At 38.1% G+C, this 14917-nt stretch overlaps 1 protein-coding gene across 2 annotated transcripts in view; it reads left to right on the top strand.

Annotated features, from left to right (window-relative positions):
- The window catches only part of LOC126830084 (sushi, von Willebrand factor type A, EGF and pentraxin domain-containing protein 1), a 66938-nt gene that overhangs the window by 42237 nt on the left and 9784 nt on the right, over nucleotides 1-14917 (top strand). For both annotated transcript variants that reach the window (XM_050560304.2, XM_050560320.2), the window contains 10 exons: nucleotides 302-478; nucleotides 1282-1458; nucleotides 2098-2274; nucleotides 3066-3239; nucleotides 4240-4416; nucleotides 5452-5616; nucleotides 7174-7347; nucleotides 8888-9064; nucleotides 11333-11518; nucleotides 13733-13909. In XM_050560304.2, coding sequence (XP_050416261.2) covers nucleotides 302-478; nucleotides 1282-1458; nucleotides 2098-2274; nucleotides 3066-3239; nucleotides 4240-4416; nucleotides 5452-5616; nucleotides 7174-7347; nucleotides 8888-9064; nucleotides 11333-11518; nucleotides 13733-13909 — 1761 coding nt within the window. The remainder of the gene's footprint in view (nucleotides 1-301; nucleotides 479-1281; nucleotides 1459-2097; nucleotides 2275-3065; nucleotides 3240-4239; nucleotides 4417-5451; nucleotides 5617-7173; nucleotides 7348-8887; nucleotides 9065-11332; nucleotides 11519-13732; nucleotides 13910-14917) is intronic.

Below are 14917 nucleotides of genomic sequence, written 5' to 3' on the forward strand. Positions count from 1 at the left end.
GAGAGTTCATCGGGATTTTCCCTTGTCAGTGGCGCAGGACCTAGAGACTGACATTTCATTTATGTACAATAAGCTCTCGGGTCACCATAGATTTTAAGATAATGTAAACCAGTTTTCAACTATATAGACCAGGAGCCCAGGTGGTCAACCTAGCTGAAAAGTGTACCAATTTTCTCCTATATGGTATCAATGTATGTATATCTGGTATCATCAGAATGTAAATCTGCCGGGTTTCTGGTTGTGGGTGTGGTATTTCACGCCCTAAATGCCATTGGGTTTTAAAATGAATTTTGTTTTTCAGTGAAAGATTGTAAGAAACCTAATTTAAATATACCTGATTCACATGCGAGTTATCTGTCCACAACCTACGGGTCACATGCTGTATATCAATGTGATACTGGTTATAAGAAAGTCGGCTCTGATGCGTCCACATGTGGTGCTGATGGACTGTGGTCAAAGCCAACCATTACTTGTACTGGTAAGTCTAGGCTATCGTTATATCTAAGGCTCAATTCAGTGCCAGATCAAGATAAGGGGAGATCATTCCACTCATGAGGACACCCCAAACCCCCACCTTAATGGACACAGATCACCAAATATTCCTGGGCCGTCACCCACGAAACAAGGGCCAAAGCTATTTTTAGTCTCTCTCCCTTTCCCTGTTTCCTCCTTTTGCATGGCGATTTTTGTTGACTTTTTGGTGTAGAATCGAAAAAAAGGTTTGAAAATACATTTTCTGCCAGGTTTTGGCGAATATTCATGATTTTGAGGCGGAAACTAGCCTGGAGGTCGCGTGTTGGATCTCGCAGTGTTGCAAGGACAGATGTCTAGTCGTTCGAATGGCACGAAAAACCGAGGTGCCGTGTACACATTGGCGTGCACGGAAAAGATCTCTTGATAGTTGGAATTCGTCATAATAGTATAGTCTCGTTGTGCTGGCAAAATGTCACTCCTAGCACACTGTACGGCGTATGCCCTTCTTCATTAGCCCAGTCGGGACAGAACAGTAGGTCGTTAAACTTGATAGCATATGTAAGGTATTTCATTCAATGAATATCGAAAACTTTTAAAATGTCAACAGGAAGTGACGTCGTAGACAAATATTTGAGATAAAAGGAAACTTTTTTTTGTATTCAATGTGGTTTTCACCAGTTGGTAATAGTTCTTAATTAACAAGTATTTGTCGGATACAATACGACGCGTGCGTGTGGCCTACAATTAAGCTTAAAAGTTGAAAAGTCTAATTTCTGAGCACAACTTTTTATTTGTAATTTATTTCAGTGCACATTTGCTATATTCCTAACTTCATACTTCCAAATACTGAGTTAGACATAGGTGAGACAACATATGGTTCCATTGCTACATATAGCTGTAAGTATGGCTATATATCTACGGGTTCTGGTAGAATTTTCTGTGGGTCTACAGGAAACTGGACAAAACCAACGATATCATGTACAGGTGAGTATAAAAATATTCCTACTGCAAAAGATAATTGGGATCCGCGGTAGCTCACTAACCACGAGGTTTCTGGTTCGATCCCGGACGTTCCTCGGAATTTTCCGGTGTCATTTACGCTTGTCATTGGTGCAAGACGGATGACCTGACAATGACAATGTCTAGTGATTGGGTGACCTGTACAAAGGGGGTCCTGGGTACACATTGGCGTGCACGTTAAAGAACCCTTGACAGTTGAAACCCGAACTAAGAGTAGGTCGAATCGTCGTTGTCCGGGCAAAATGGCCCTCATAGAAGACTGAAGTATTCTACTACACACTTCCCGTCCTTCACCAGCCTAGTCGATGCAGAAAAGTAAAACGTCAAACCCCATATACATGCAATAGACAATCATTTGTGTTCAAAATGACGCCTCCAACTTTGCGGAATTCAAAATAAGGTTTAAATCCCCCCCCCCCCCGCAGTGCGTGTTTCGCAGGGAGTCCAGTATTTTTCTAGTAAGATTGGGCGTCTCTACCTTACATTTATGCCACCATTGCCATACTTTTATTGGAAATAACCATCCGATAAATACTTTCGTGGTAATTTATCTTTAAGACTGAAACAACATTGTATTAAAAAAATATTATAATTGTGTTCCAGCCTCTGCTTGTGGGCTACCAGCTAAAATACAAAATGCAGCTGTTAAAGTTAAATCTGTATCGATCAACGGTACAGCAACATACACATGTGATACTGGCTATACAATAAATACTGGAAGTAAAACAATAACTTGTTTATCAACAAAACGCTGGTCAACAACTATATTTAGCTGTAAACGTAAGTTTTAGTCTGTATCTAACCCTTATTAAAACTGGGTCTTACTTGGAATCAACTATTGTACTTAACGTGGAATCTCCTTTTATAAATGGTATCCCCTGGACCCTAAGACCGGATTATCAGTGAGCAGAAATTCGACCATGCACCTCATATCGCTGGTTACTTCAGTTAGTTGTATATAAAGATAACTCTGTTTTCCTCTTGTTTTCGTCATATCCGCTTCTTGAAATCTTCGTTACGCATCTCTCCTAGCAATGATCTGGGTTAAGCGTATATTTGAAATGTCTTAAACCAGATCGGTCACATGTGATAACGGCTGACATCAATATTGCCCTTTTAAAAAAACCTACACATATCAACTTCAATATACCTAGCCCTCTATTCTGAAGACTTAACACCCTACCTTCAAGCTCTACTCCAACGTTACATCCCAGCTATAACTTACAGGTCCCAAACGATTTACTGGTCTGATAAAACCCAATTTTTCCTATAGTCAGATCTTTTGCTCACACCGCAATAAAATGTTACGGAATCGAATCTCTGTCAATTTTTATAATTGTTAATAACTGGAATTTGCAAGCTATATTGCTTGTGATGACTTTTAAAAAAAAAATAAAAACTTTTTAAATCTGAAAGTTGTCTGTGATTATTGATATTTTTTTTTTATCTATCAAAATGTACCAACGTCTAGTTGAAGTAGTCTTTAATAGTAAGCGCTCTATAAAATCGTATAATATATTAATATTACTCGATGTATGTTCACATTGCGTAATTAACCATATTTGTTTCAGTTGTGGATTGTGGTAAAATACCAGTTGTTGGCAATTCTAAACCAACATATACATCAACAGTTTATAAATCCATTGTTTCATATCAATGTCATCACGGGTATGTTAGTACTGGGAATGGAACTACAGTTTGTCAGGCAAATGCAAAATGGTCTTTACAGACTCTCACTTGTAAAGGTAAGTGTAGTTATTTCAAAATCTGAATTCAGCACTTTTAGATTTAGTCTTGTACATTTTTAGTTTTTTAGCATTTGACATTTATTATTGCTTAAGTCTACTCCTGATACTAAAATATAAATTTCAATAAAACAAGATTAGGTTATTGAACAAGTGTGTGAGAAGTTTCTGTATTTCATCAAAGAAAAACAAAAAAAACATCTGCTGTGCGCATTGCATACGATGGCACATCTGATACCTCGTAATATTGGAGTTTATAAAATATGATAGTCATATTGGAGAAGTTTATAACAATAATACCTCATCATATTTGATGAGTTTATAAATCTGATACCTAGTCATATTGGAGTAGTTTATAACTCTAATACCTCATCATATTTGAGGAGTCTATAAATCTGATACATCGTCATATTGGAGTTTATAAATCTGACACAATGAAGTGGTAACCTTTAGCCCCAAATAAAACCAGGTTCGTGTATATTACACGAGGAAGGGCGTTTGCCGATTCCTGTTCTTATGTATCACACTTTAGGGTAACGAAAGATTATATGGACATGTACTTGGAATATCAGATAATGTTTTAAATCAGTTTCAGACATTCATTATTGGGCATTCATAATCTGTACAGATACAAAACACTTTATCGGATCCAGTCATGTTAGTGGAAGGAGTAACCCCGACTCTGTACTTGGACCAGTGTTATTTGTGCTGTGTACTGTCATTGTCACCATTATTCTAAAGAAACACAACCTTCTATAACACTGCTATACAAATGACACCCAACTATAGACTAAAATATTTCGGTCATAGATGATTCTCATACACTGCACCAAGCCTATGAAATTCATTATCGTTGACCCTAAAGAATTCACAATCTCTTGGGTTCTTTCAGAAGCAACTAAAGAATCGTCTTTTTGACTGCTTTATTAAACAGTGTGTGAGAGCTAAATATTATTATTATTATTATGAATATTTGTATAAACTTTGTTTTATTTCCTAGCATCAATATGTGGAATCCCCCCGCCAATAACATATACAGATTTAACAGTAAATTCTGTAACTGTGAATGGTACCGGTGTGTATGCATGTAGTATAGGGTTTAAACCGAAATCAGGAAACGGTTCAATAACATGTTTAGACACGAACAAATGGTCCACGTCATCTCTAGTTTGTACCCGTGAGTATTTAATTATAACCGATTGGATTGTGCAGTATTTCTCCCTTTTCTTTGAAAAAGATAGGACAAAGGTGTCTATTGCGTGCGAATGAGAGTGGAAAGTCTGCAGGTGAATCACATCTGGTGTTCTCAATTCATGACTTGTACTGTTGGGTCGTGAATTTTCTTCCCATACTCCGGTTCCCCCGAGTGCAAACGAATTACTCATGTAAAAAAAAACATGTTTTATGGAAACTGTGTTTTTGCCCTTCACCTCCAATTTCCGAGTGTGTTGCTTTGTCAGTGCTTAGTCAACTTTTCTTCTTCCATAAGGGCGGGCAACTGTAGATATTTGAATGGCCGCAAGGGCAATTATTGTCTCATAGACCGAGAAATTATTCATATATTGATTATTTTGATAGCCTTATTCAAATATTTACGATTAAACTAGCATTGTTTCCTATAAACTTAGTTGGGGGGGGGGCCGAATGGTATCATACGGTCTGTCATTGAGTCAACTGGCGGGGTTTCGATTCCCTGGTTGTACGTGACAAGGAGTAGGGTCGCCTGTCGAATCTCGTGGGTTTTCTCCGGGTCCTCCGGTTTCCTCCCACTGCTAAAGACCCCTACGCACAAGCGAATTATTGAAATAAAAATAACCTAGTGTTTGTGTCGAGTGGACGTTAAACTCTCTCTCTCTCTCTCTCTCTCTCTTATAAACTTAGTTAACACTGTTAACTGAATTTAAAGATGCATTATGCGGTCATTCTTGCAATTAATTCAAAAATTCATTGAACATTTCAGCCGAACTTTTATTATTCGGAGCGAAATTAACACCGCTTGAAGTTTTGACAAGATATAGCGTAATATTCCCCCGTGCCATTGCTATGCTAATACAGTGTCGATTATCGTTAAATTATGGTGCGGATGTTTGATACCTTCGAATGGTCTAGATTTGAATAAATGCCTAATTAATAATTTATATACCATTTGAACACAAATCACCACCTGAAATAGGCAGATTTGGCAAAATGCATAGTATTTTTTACATTTCAGTGTCATGTGAGGGGAAGCCACAGTTCCTAATTCCTTATTCTAGCCTGTCAATAAAGGGCAGTCTTGCTACCTACACATGCTCAGCAGGATTCTCTAGATTTGGAGATGGATTTACAAGCAGATGTATTAAAAGTAATTGGACGCAACCAGCTTTTCGTTGTAAACGTAAGTTTGGATCATAAGGTCTGTCATTGAGTCAAGAGGCGTGGTTTCGATTCTCCGCTTGTACGCGACCCTGGTCGTCTATCCAACCTCCTGGGGGTTTCTCACACTGCTTATTATTAAAATAAAATTAAACCATATGTTAGTCCCAAAATGACCTATTTGGTGTCGAGTGGACGTATATTTGTGACCACATCTCCAACTTTACCTGAGCAATAAGGCTCCTTCCCAAACACAGAATTGAACCCAGGAAATGTTCTCAAAAACGCAGCCTGACTTCTGAGATGGTAATGTGTTCTCAGTGATTTTCATTTAACTCATGCTGCGTGTGCTGTTCACCGGGACCAGCCCTATAAAATGGATCCCCATACCTGGTTGAATCATTCACACTACAATGTCAGCAGCATGCCATGACTCACGACAGCTCAGAGGAACCAGGCGAATGGAAGACTCGACGCTGCAGGCCACACTGCCCAAGCCGTTGCCAATCACTTCCAGGTCAATGTTCGGACCATCTACAGGCTTCAGCAACTCTTTCGGGCCACCAACGCCGCGGTTGATCGCCCCCGAACTGGTAGACCAAGGGTTACCACAAGGCGACAAGACCGCCATGTTGCGCGCCAGCACGTGCAGAATCCCTTCGCACAGGCATCTGAGACAGCACATCAAACAGTGGGAACACAACGGAAGACCCATCAGTACCGATACAATTCACCGACGTCTCACCAGAGAGAACATCCATTGCCGTATATAGACCTTACCGTGGACCTATCCTCACCCCACGCCATCGACGTGAACGTCTACAGTTTGAACAACAACACCAGAACTGGCGACACGGGGAATGGAGAACTGTTCTGTTGACAGATGAGAGTCGGTAATGTGTATCAACTGCAGGTGGCATGACCAGAAAATGGCGTCGACGTGGCCAGCGTTATTCTGCCAAGGTGTCATGGACCGAGACTCATGGGGAGGTCCAAGCACAAGAGAGTGGGTCCTATGATGTTCCAAAATCTTGGTCCAGGGAGAGGAGGCGGCATCACAGCGCTGCCCTACATCGATCAACCTCTCAGACCCCACGTCATACAACATTTCGCACGTCATCGAAAAAACGTTTTCCAGCATGACAACGCCCGAGCCTACACCGCCAGAGTTACTCGGGAATTTCTACAGCAGAACGGTGTTAACGTTATGCACTGGCCAGCCCATAGTCCGGACTTAAACCCGATTGAACATCTTTGGGATGAAATTAAATTAAACCATATGTTAGTCCCAAAATGACCTATTTGGTGTGTAGTGGACGTATATTTGTGACCACATCTCCAACTTTACCTGAGCCCATAGTCCGGACTTAAACCCGATTGAACATCTTTGGAATGAAATTCAGAGGAGACTTAATAACGTCGTACCGAGACCAAACACAGCCGATGGATTGCGCCAGGCTTTTCTGAGTGTGGTTCCAGGTGCCAATGGCGTTTATCAATCGTCTGACCTAGTTTGTGTCGAGTAGACGTTAAACCCCATTTCTCTCTCTATCTCTCCCTAATTTTGTTAATGTTTTAGCTTTGGATTGCGGGAAACCTGACAAGATGCCTCACTCCACATTCTCGTATCTACGTACAACTTATAGATATACAGCAACTTACAAATGTAATGTAGGTTATATACAGAGCGGTATAGATTTTATCAGCTGTGGTCCTGATGGCAAGTGGTCATCCAACAAATTAATCTGCACTAGTAAGTTACAATGTTTTATTCATTATATAATTTATAATTGGTTTGTACCCGGTAAGTGCGCCTGCCTCGCGTCGGGATGGGAAGGGGGCACTGGAAATAAAAAAGTAGGTGAATCCCGAAGCGACCTAACAGCTGTCTCTCTCTTGTTTTTCTGTCTCTCTCACTATCTGCCTCTCCCTCTCTCTCTCTCTCTGTGACAGTATTTGTTCTTTAATCAGGTTCAGATGACAAGACTAGTTTAACATATAATAATACTTTTATTCTCTGCTTCTTCTAACATATTATGTAAAAAATTAAGACTCCGTAATTAACTTGTGTTGATAGAGCCATGTCTTAGCTCGGCTAGGCACGAATGTGCCAACTCCCAACTCTTACATTACATGGCCTTAACTCCAAACCTGCGTGGCCTGGAGTTAACTACCAGACGTCGCCCCGCCTCCGACTGCTCTCATGTCCTGCCTGGACTTCTGTCTCTATGCCGTTTCATTCTGGGGTTTTAAACCTTTCTACACACAAAGGAATCTCAATAGGCATCTGGTTTTTATGTATCATGTTTCATATCAGTTAACGTTCAGTATAGTTTATCAGACAAAGAAGTAAGATAAGACATGCCATCAACAAGTTAAAGTTACTAAATGACATACGAAATTCTACCAAGATCTACAGGGGTCGGCAGGTGGATTTGATATTCAAATTACTTTCACATGTCAAGCTGGCAGGGAGCATATACATGTCATAGATTCAGTAATTACCGATGCTGTTTACACTTCTGTAAGGCCCCAGCATTTATGTGCCATTGCTTCAAAAAGAAATGAATGAAATCCTAATGGAAATGTGTTTTAATGTCCTAGTGTTCTGCCCCTACTGGGATAATGAAGATGGGCATATACGCCATGCAGCGTGTCATGAGGGAAATTTTGTCCGAACTGTGGCCTAGTCTTATTTCGAATTCCAACTATCAAAGGTTCTTTTACGTGCACGCCAATGTGTACATGGGGCCTCAGTTTTTTGTCCCATCCAAACGACTTACGTTGTCCCTTGCCAACCCCCCCCCCCCCCCTCGTCCTACATCACTGCCAAGGCGAAACCAAGCCGGAAAATCCAGATGAACTTTATCGGACAAGGCAGATATCAAACACATTAAGGACACCATGTTTAACTACGTAATATTATATTCTTATGACGTATATAAATGCATTGTATCACTTTAGTGGCTTTGTTTTCCCGATTTACTACAACAAAAATCATTAATACGAATAAAGCTTGTCACTCCAAACTGACGATGACACGTGACTGTACAAGACTATAGACAAGTCATCAAGAAAGTTCTATAATCGTTGAATTTCTTGCAATTTTTTAAAATCAAAATATTGAGGACGTGCACTTCGCTGGTGCCTCACTGTAACTAGTAAGCTATTAGTTAAGGTCCTTACGTAAGCAGGAGCTTATAAAAGAGTACAGAAACACAGTTAACAGGTATGAAGTATTCAATATCCAGAATTGAAGTGTCTTTTCAGAATCCGTTTCTGTTTTATTTTAGTAATGGATTGTGGTCAACCAAAGTTTGTATTAGAAAATGCAGCTGCAGTCGTAAATAAGACAGTTTACCTTTCGAGTGGTAATTATAAATGTAATGCAGGTTATACCAAAATTGGTAATGGACACATTACATGCGGTGCCGATGGAAAGTGGACGAAACCATCCCTGTTTTGTAAAGGTAAATATTATCCAGTTTTATTACGTTGACAATGTTATTGGTATCATATTTTTAATATCCCCGACATTTCAGTATTGGACGTATTATGGCGCCACGTGATCGGTCCGTCGATCCGTACGTCAACGGTATTATGGACTTGAGAACCCCGCAACACAGATAGGTCACTACAGGTATATCATGACGATTAATTTTTAAGAGATGCAACAAATTGCCTTTTGTGGTTTAATCAAGAAAGTGTGACCGCTGGCAATGGTCTTTGGATCTTGCAGACACAAATAAACTTCATCACATTAAACCTTTCATAGGAGACTGGCCAAACTCCTACACTGTAACAAAAATCTCCGTGAAAAAACGTAAAAAATTCCGGAAACAAAAATTACCAGGAAAATTTTATCCGTATTTGTTTCTCCTGTAATTTACAGAAATTCCCTCAATTAACATAAATTCCATTTTCAAATACAGAAAAAAAAATCCTGGTTAATTTTGTTTCCTGACCATGAAGATGATAAAAATTTCATTGAATTAACCATTGACTTCATACGCGTGCGTGAAATAGCTATATTTAATGTCTGCTTCTACCGAAGTGATATCGCAGATAATCTTTAAACGTAACCTCTTTTCGCTAATATAAGAATTGGGAGCAAGGTATCACAAACCGCTACTCTTAAGTGGTTGGAGGCTTTCAGATGTAAGTTTGCGGTATTACCAATTCGCAGGTATGTAGACTCTGCCGTAGAGACAAACCGACTTACACTGGCCAACCGGTTGTACTATCCGGACTTAAGCGTGCTTGATTACCAGATATCACAACCTTAACACACGCAGCATTAAAACATATTTTACATATTTATGAAAATACTTACAATCTGATTACTGTATGATGAATAACAATACACTTTATAGATCTTATAAATAATGGAAATTAGATATACATGTCAATTAATATACCAAACGTTACAAAATATGATTCTTCATATTATGGTTAATAAATTGAAATGAATACTATAACATGATGATTATTAGGAACCATTATTTATGTATACAATTACTTATCGTTGCACAGTTTATCCCGTAAAATAACAGAATTAAGTCCATTACAGAACGCAATAAAACATTTTATCCCTAAATTTCACGGAACTTCCTTGTCATTCTACCGTTTATTCCGTAAACTAACAGAATTAAGTCCATTATACAAGCGAATAAAACATTTTATCCCTAAATTTCACGGAAATTTCCTGTTTAATACTGAATATTCCACAGAAATACATAAAACACGTAATTTGAAGAAATAATTCACACTATTAACACAATTTCTCAAAAAAATCCATCAATTAACAGAAAAAAAGTGTTAAATTACAGAATTCGGCCACATAAAAAATGGATATTTTTTTACAGTGTATAGAACCAACAGGAGGGATGAAGTTGTTTTGTGTCGCTCTCGTATTGGTCATACTTTTTTAACTCACATTTTCATTTTGAAGCGAGAGCCTCAACCAGAATGTGTTCACTGTCATGTTCCTTTGACAATTAAGCACATTTTGATTAAGTGCAATCATCTCCAGAATGTAAGATCAAACTATTACCGTTGCCAGTCACTACATCAATTATTTGCTCAACCGGAGCTGTATGGAAAATTGTTAAACTTTTTAAAAGAGACAAACTTTTATTACAAATTTTAATTGTATATATATATATCCGTATTTTTGTTTTTAATTATTTGTATACATAAAGAACTTATATTTATTTTTAACAACATTGTCTGTGATACTTGTTTTTATTTATGTATATAAATATATTTATGTGATATTGATTTAATTTGTCTCGCCAAAGTCACCATGTGTTTGGCACCATATAGCCCGGTTGGAGCTGACGTGCCATAAAATTTCATTTCATTTAAAAAAAAAAAAAAAAAACAACATTGTCTGTGATGTTTTTATTTATGTATATAAATATATTTATGTGATATTGATTTAATTTGTCATGTCAAAGTCACCATGTGTTTGGCACCATATAGCCCGGTTGGAGCTGACGTGCCATAAAATTTCATTTCATTTAAAAAAAAAAAAACCAAAAAACAACATTGTCTGTGATGTTTTTATTTATGTATATAAATATATTTATGTGATATTGATTTAATTTGTCATGTCAAAGTCACCATGTGTTTGGCACCATATAGCCCGGTTGGAGCTGACGTGCCATAAAATTTCATTTCATTTAAAAAAAAAAAAACCCAAAAACCACGTATAATAAATATATTTTTTTCACTAGGTGTAAACTGTGGTCAGCCTGAAGCCAAAATAGGAATCACTGTATTAAAGTCGTTCAATAAAACGCATTATGGCGCTACAGCTGTTTACAAATGTCCGGATGGTTTTCATCAAGTTAACGGTACAAAGGCCGAGATCACGTGTTTACAGGATGCAAAATGGGCCGCAGTAACCCTCAAATGTATAGGTAAGATTATTGCTGTATTACAACGCCTTGGTTAACCGTTGGCGACTCCCGCAACGTCAAACAGAATTATGTCTTACATTGGAGTCAAATGATAGATTGATATCTAATAGTTCCATAAATAAAAACGTATTGACAAAACGTGGATGGAAAATTGATTCTCAAGTTGATCAACCCATTCAATAAGTTCAGATTCTGTTACGTGGTGTAAAGTCTATTATCGTCATTGAGTTATCCCTAATCGCTTACAAACTAGGTCGGTCATTGAGTCAAGTGGCGTGGTTTCGATTCCCCGCCTGTACGTGACATGGAGTTGGGTGGCCTGTTCAATCGCGTGTGTTTTCTCAGGTTTCCGCCAACTGCTAAAGAACCTGTTGCCAAGGCGGATTATTGAAATACAGTTGAACCATGTTAGTCCCGAAATGACCTAGTTAGTGTCGAGTGGATGTTAAACTCTCTCTCTCTCTCTCTCTCTCTCTCTCTCTCTCCTCACAAACTACAACATCGTCAGTTAAAACTCTCAAACAGGATATCAGTCCAAAAATGCGCCAACATTCGTCATCCACTACAGACGATAATCCGGATATATTCAACACAAGTCAGCGCCAACTATAGTTTTAATCCGATTAAATACAATATATTAATTTTGTTTAATTGCTGAAATTATGCTGGATTCAATGATTTCCCCAAATCGACAGATGACAGTCAGCAAATGTGTACCCTTTAAACACTGGTAAACAATATTTATTTCTATTGCCGGTTTCTGATTATTGGAAATCCTTAAAATTGATTTTAAAAAAAAGTAAAAACAATTTTTGTCTATTTTTTTGTAAACGGTTAATGAATTGAATTTGAAATGCAATCATCTAATGGGCGGAATTTAAGACACAAGAGACGAATTAAAAACATTTGATTTGAATCGGATTGGAAGATAGTTAAGAGATCATTGAAGTTTCACACCACATCAGTTTTAATTAATGTTCTTCGGGATTCAAATTTCGTCGATCTATAGTGCTCGCTATGAAATGAGCCCTCCGCCATTTAGTAATCCGCGAAAATATATTGATAGGCCTTTATTTTTAATTCAGGGGATCACGTGGCTAAGTGGGTAAGACGCTGGCTCGCTAGCCTGGAGGTCGGGTGTTCGATCCCTGCATTGGCCGAGAAAGTTCATCCAGATTTTCCGGCGTGGTTCCCCCTTGTCAGTGATGCAGGACGGGGGGCCTGACAAGGACAGCTGTCTAGTCCTTCGGATGATACGAAAAACCGAGGTCCCGTGTATACATTGGAATGCACGTAAAAGATCCCTTGGCAGTTGGAATTCGATATAAGAGTAGGGGATAGTGCCGCTTCCCGGGCAAAATTTCCCTCATAGCACACTGTATGGCGTATGCCCGTCTTCATTAGCCCAGCATAGGAGCAGAACAGTAGGACGTTAAACCCCATTTCATTTCATTTATTTTTAATTCAATTGAATCCAATCCGTTACATTATCTAGGGTTGGTATTGTGATTTTATTTTCTTAATTAAAAGTAATCAATCTGGGTACATATAAGAGTGGATTAAGCCCAGGGCAATATGATATTTAAGCGAAAGAAGTAAATTGCACATCAGGACTTTCAGCGTTGAGTGATTTATTTATTCATCAAAACTCTGAAGAATAAAAAATGAAATTGGTGTAGCCTTATTGTTATGGAAGACCAAGCAGCTCTTTATTCAGAATTCTTATTTCTTATTCCATAGTCCTTAATTCTTATTTCTTCATCTGTTACCGATCGTATTTCGACATTTGTACACTAAAACTAACAAGTTCAGGTTAGATGAATTCGAAGAAATGTTTTTTTAACAAATATGTTTGGCAATATATGTATTTGGAGATTTTTAACAAATGTTTTCCAATATTTGTATTTGGAGATTTGTATTTGGAAACTTATTATTCGTGATTTGTTTTTCGTTGTTACTTGTAAATGAAATGACAAAAGTTGGATATGTAAAACAAATACTTTGATTTTAAGATACAAATGTTAATTTTAGGATACAAATGTCGAAATACAGAAAATGAAGAAATACGAATTAAGCACTATAAATTAAGAACTAAGAATTAAGAACGCTGAATAAAAAGCTAGTTGGTCTTCAATATTTTGTACGTATTCTGTCGTGCTTTTAATCCAAAAGGCACCGGATACTTCATTTTTTAAAAATTTGTGTTTCCTACAGAGACTGTTTGTGGTACAGCGCCAGTCATACATAATTCCTTAAGGGTCGTCACCAGCCATAAGGCTGAAGGTGTAGCAACGTATAAATGTAAGGCTGATTTTGAAACTGTTGGTGTATTTACACCGGCTAAGTGTCAGTTGAATGGAGTATGGACAAAACCTACAGGTTCCTGTGAAGGTACAAACTTACAATTAATAATGGGTAAAGGGGGGGGGGGTGAAAAAGGTCACCTTGCCAGTATTGTAGGCAACGCTTTACAAAACAATAAAAAAGTACCCATATGTTAAAGATACATTATGGGAGCTTAGATAAATCTCACTATAATATAATAGTTAAAAACTAGATAATGTAAAGGGAATTTGCGGAAAATTTCAGTCAAATCGATTCACACTGCCTCCATCATTATTAAAGTCGGTACGATAAAAAAAAGTCTCACTTATCCGTTTCATGATTAAATTATGAATGGAAGTCGAACAGCAAATCGGAACCTAATGCAATAAACATTGAAGGCTAGCGATGACATCGAGAGTTGATTATGCTCTGGAATAGTTAATTATTGTCTAATTAATAATTTAGATAACATTTCACGCCTAAAAGAAGCCTTGAAAGTTCGAATTCGAAGTAAGAGTAGGTCTAGGTGCCGATATCCAGGCAATTCCCTCCTAACACACTGTATTATTGTAGCTCAGCCGGTGCAGGAAATTAGGACGTTAAGTCCAATTTCATTTATGGGTCATGATTATTGTAGTTGTCGATTGTCAAATTTAATTATTGGACACGTGCATAATCCTATTAACTCTAGAGTTAACCAAGTGGGTAAGACGCTGGTTCGCTAGCCTAGAGGTCGGGTGTTCGACACTCCCGCCCCCCTTGTCAGTGATGCAGGACGGAGAGCCTGACAAGGACAGCTGTCTAGTCGTTCGGATGGAACGAAAAACCGAGGTCCCGTGTACACATTGACGTACACGTAAAAGATCCTTTAACAGTTGGAGTTCGATATAAGAGTAGGCAAAATTTTCCCCATAGCACACTGTATGGCGTATGCCCGTCTTCATTAGCCCATTTCGGAGCTGACACTAGGACGTTAATCTCCATTTAATTTTCATTTCATTTTATTTTCATTTTATTTTCATTTTATTTTCTTTTCATTTTCTTTTCATTTTCTTTTTCATTTTTTTTTCATTT

This window comes from Patella vulgata, chromosome 8 (assembly GCF_932274485.2).
Source record: "Patella vulgata chromosome 8, xgPatVulg1.2, whole genome shotgun sequence".
In the NCBI taxonomy this organism is placed as follows: domain Eukaryota; kingdom Metazoa; phylum Mollusca; class Gastropoda; family Patellidae; genus Patella; species Patella vulgata.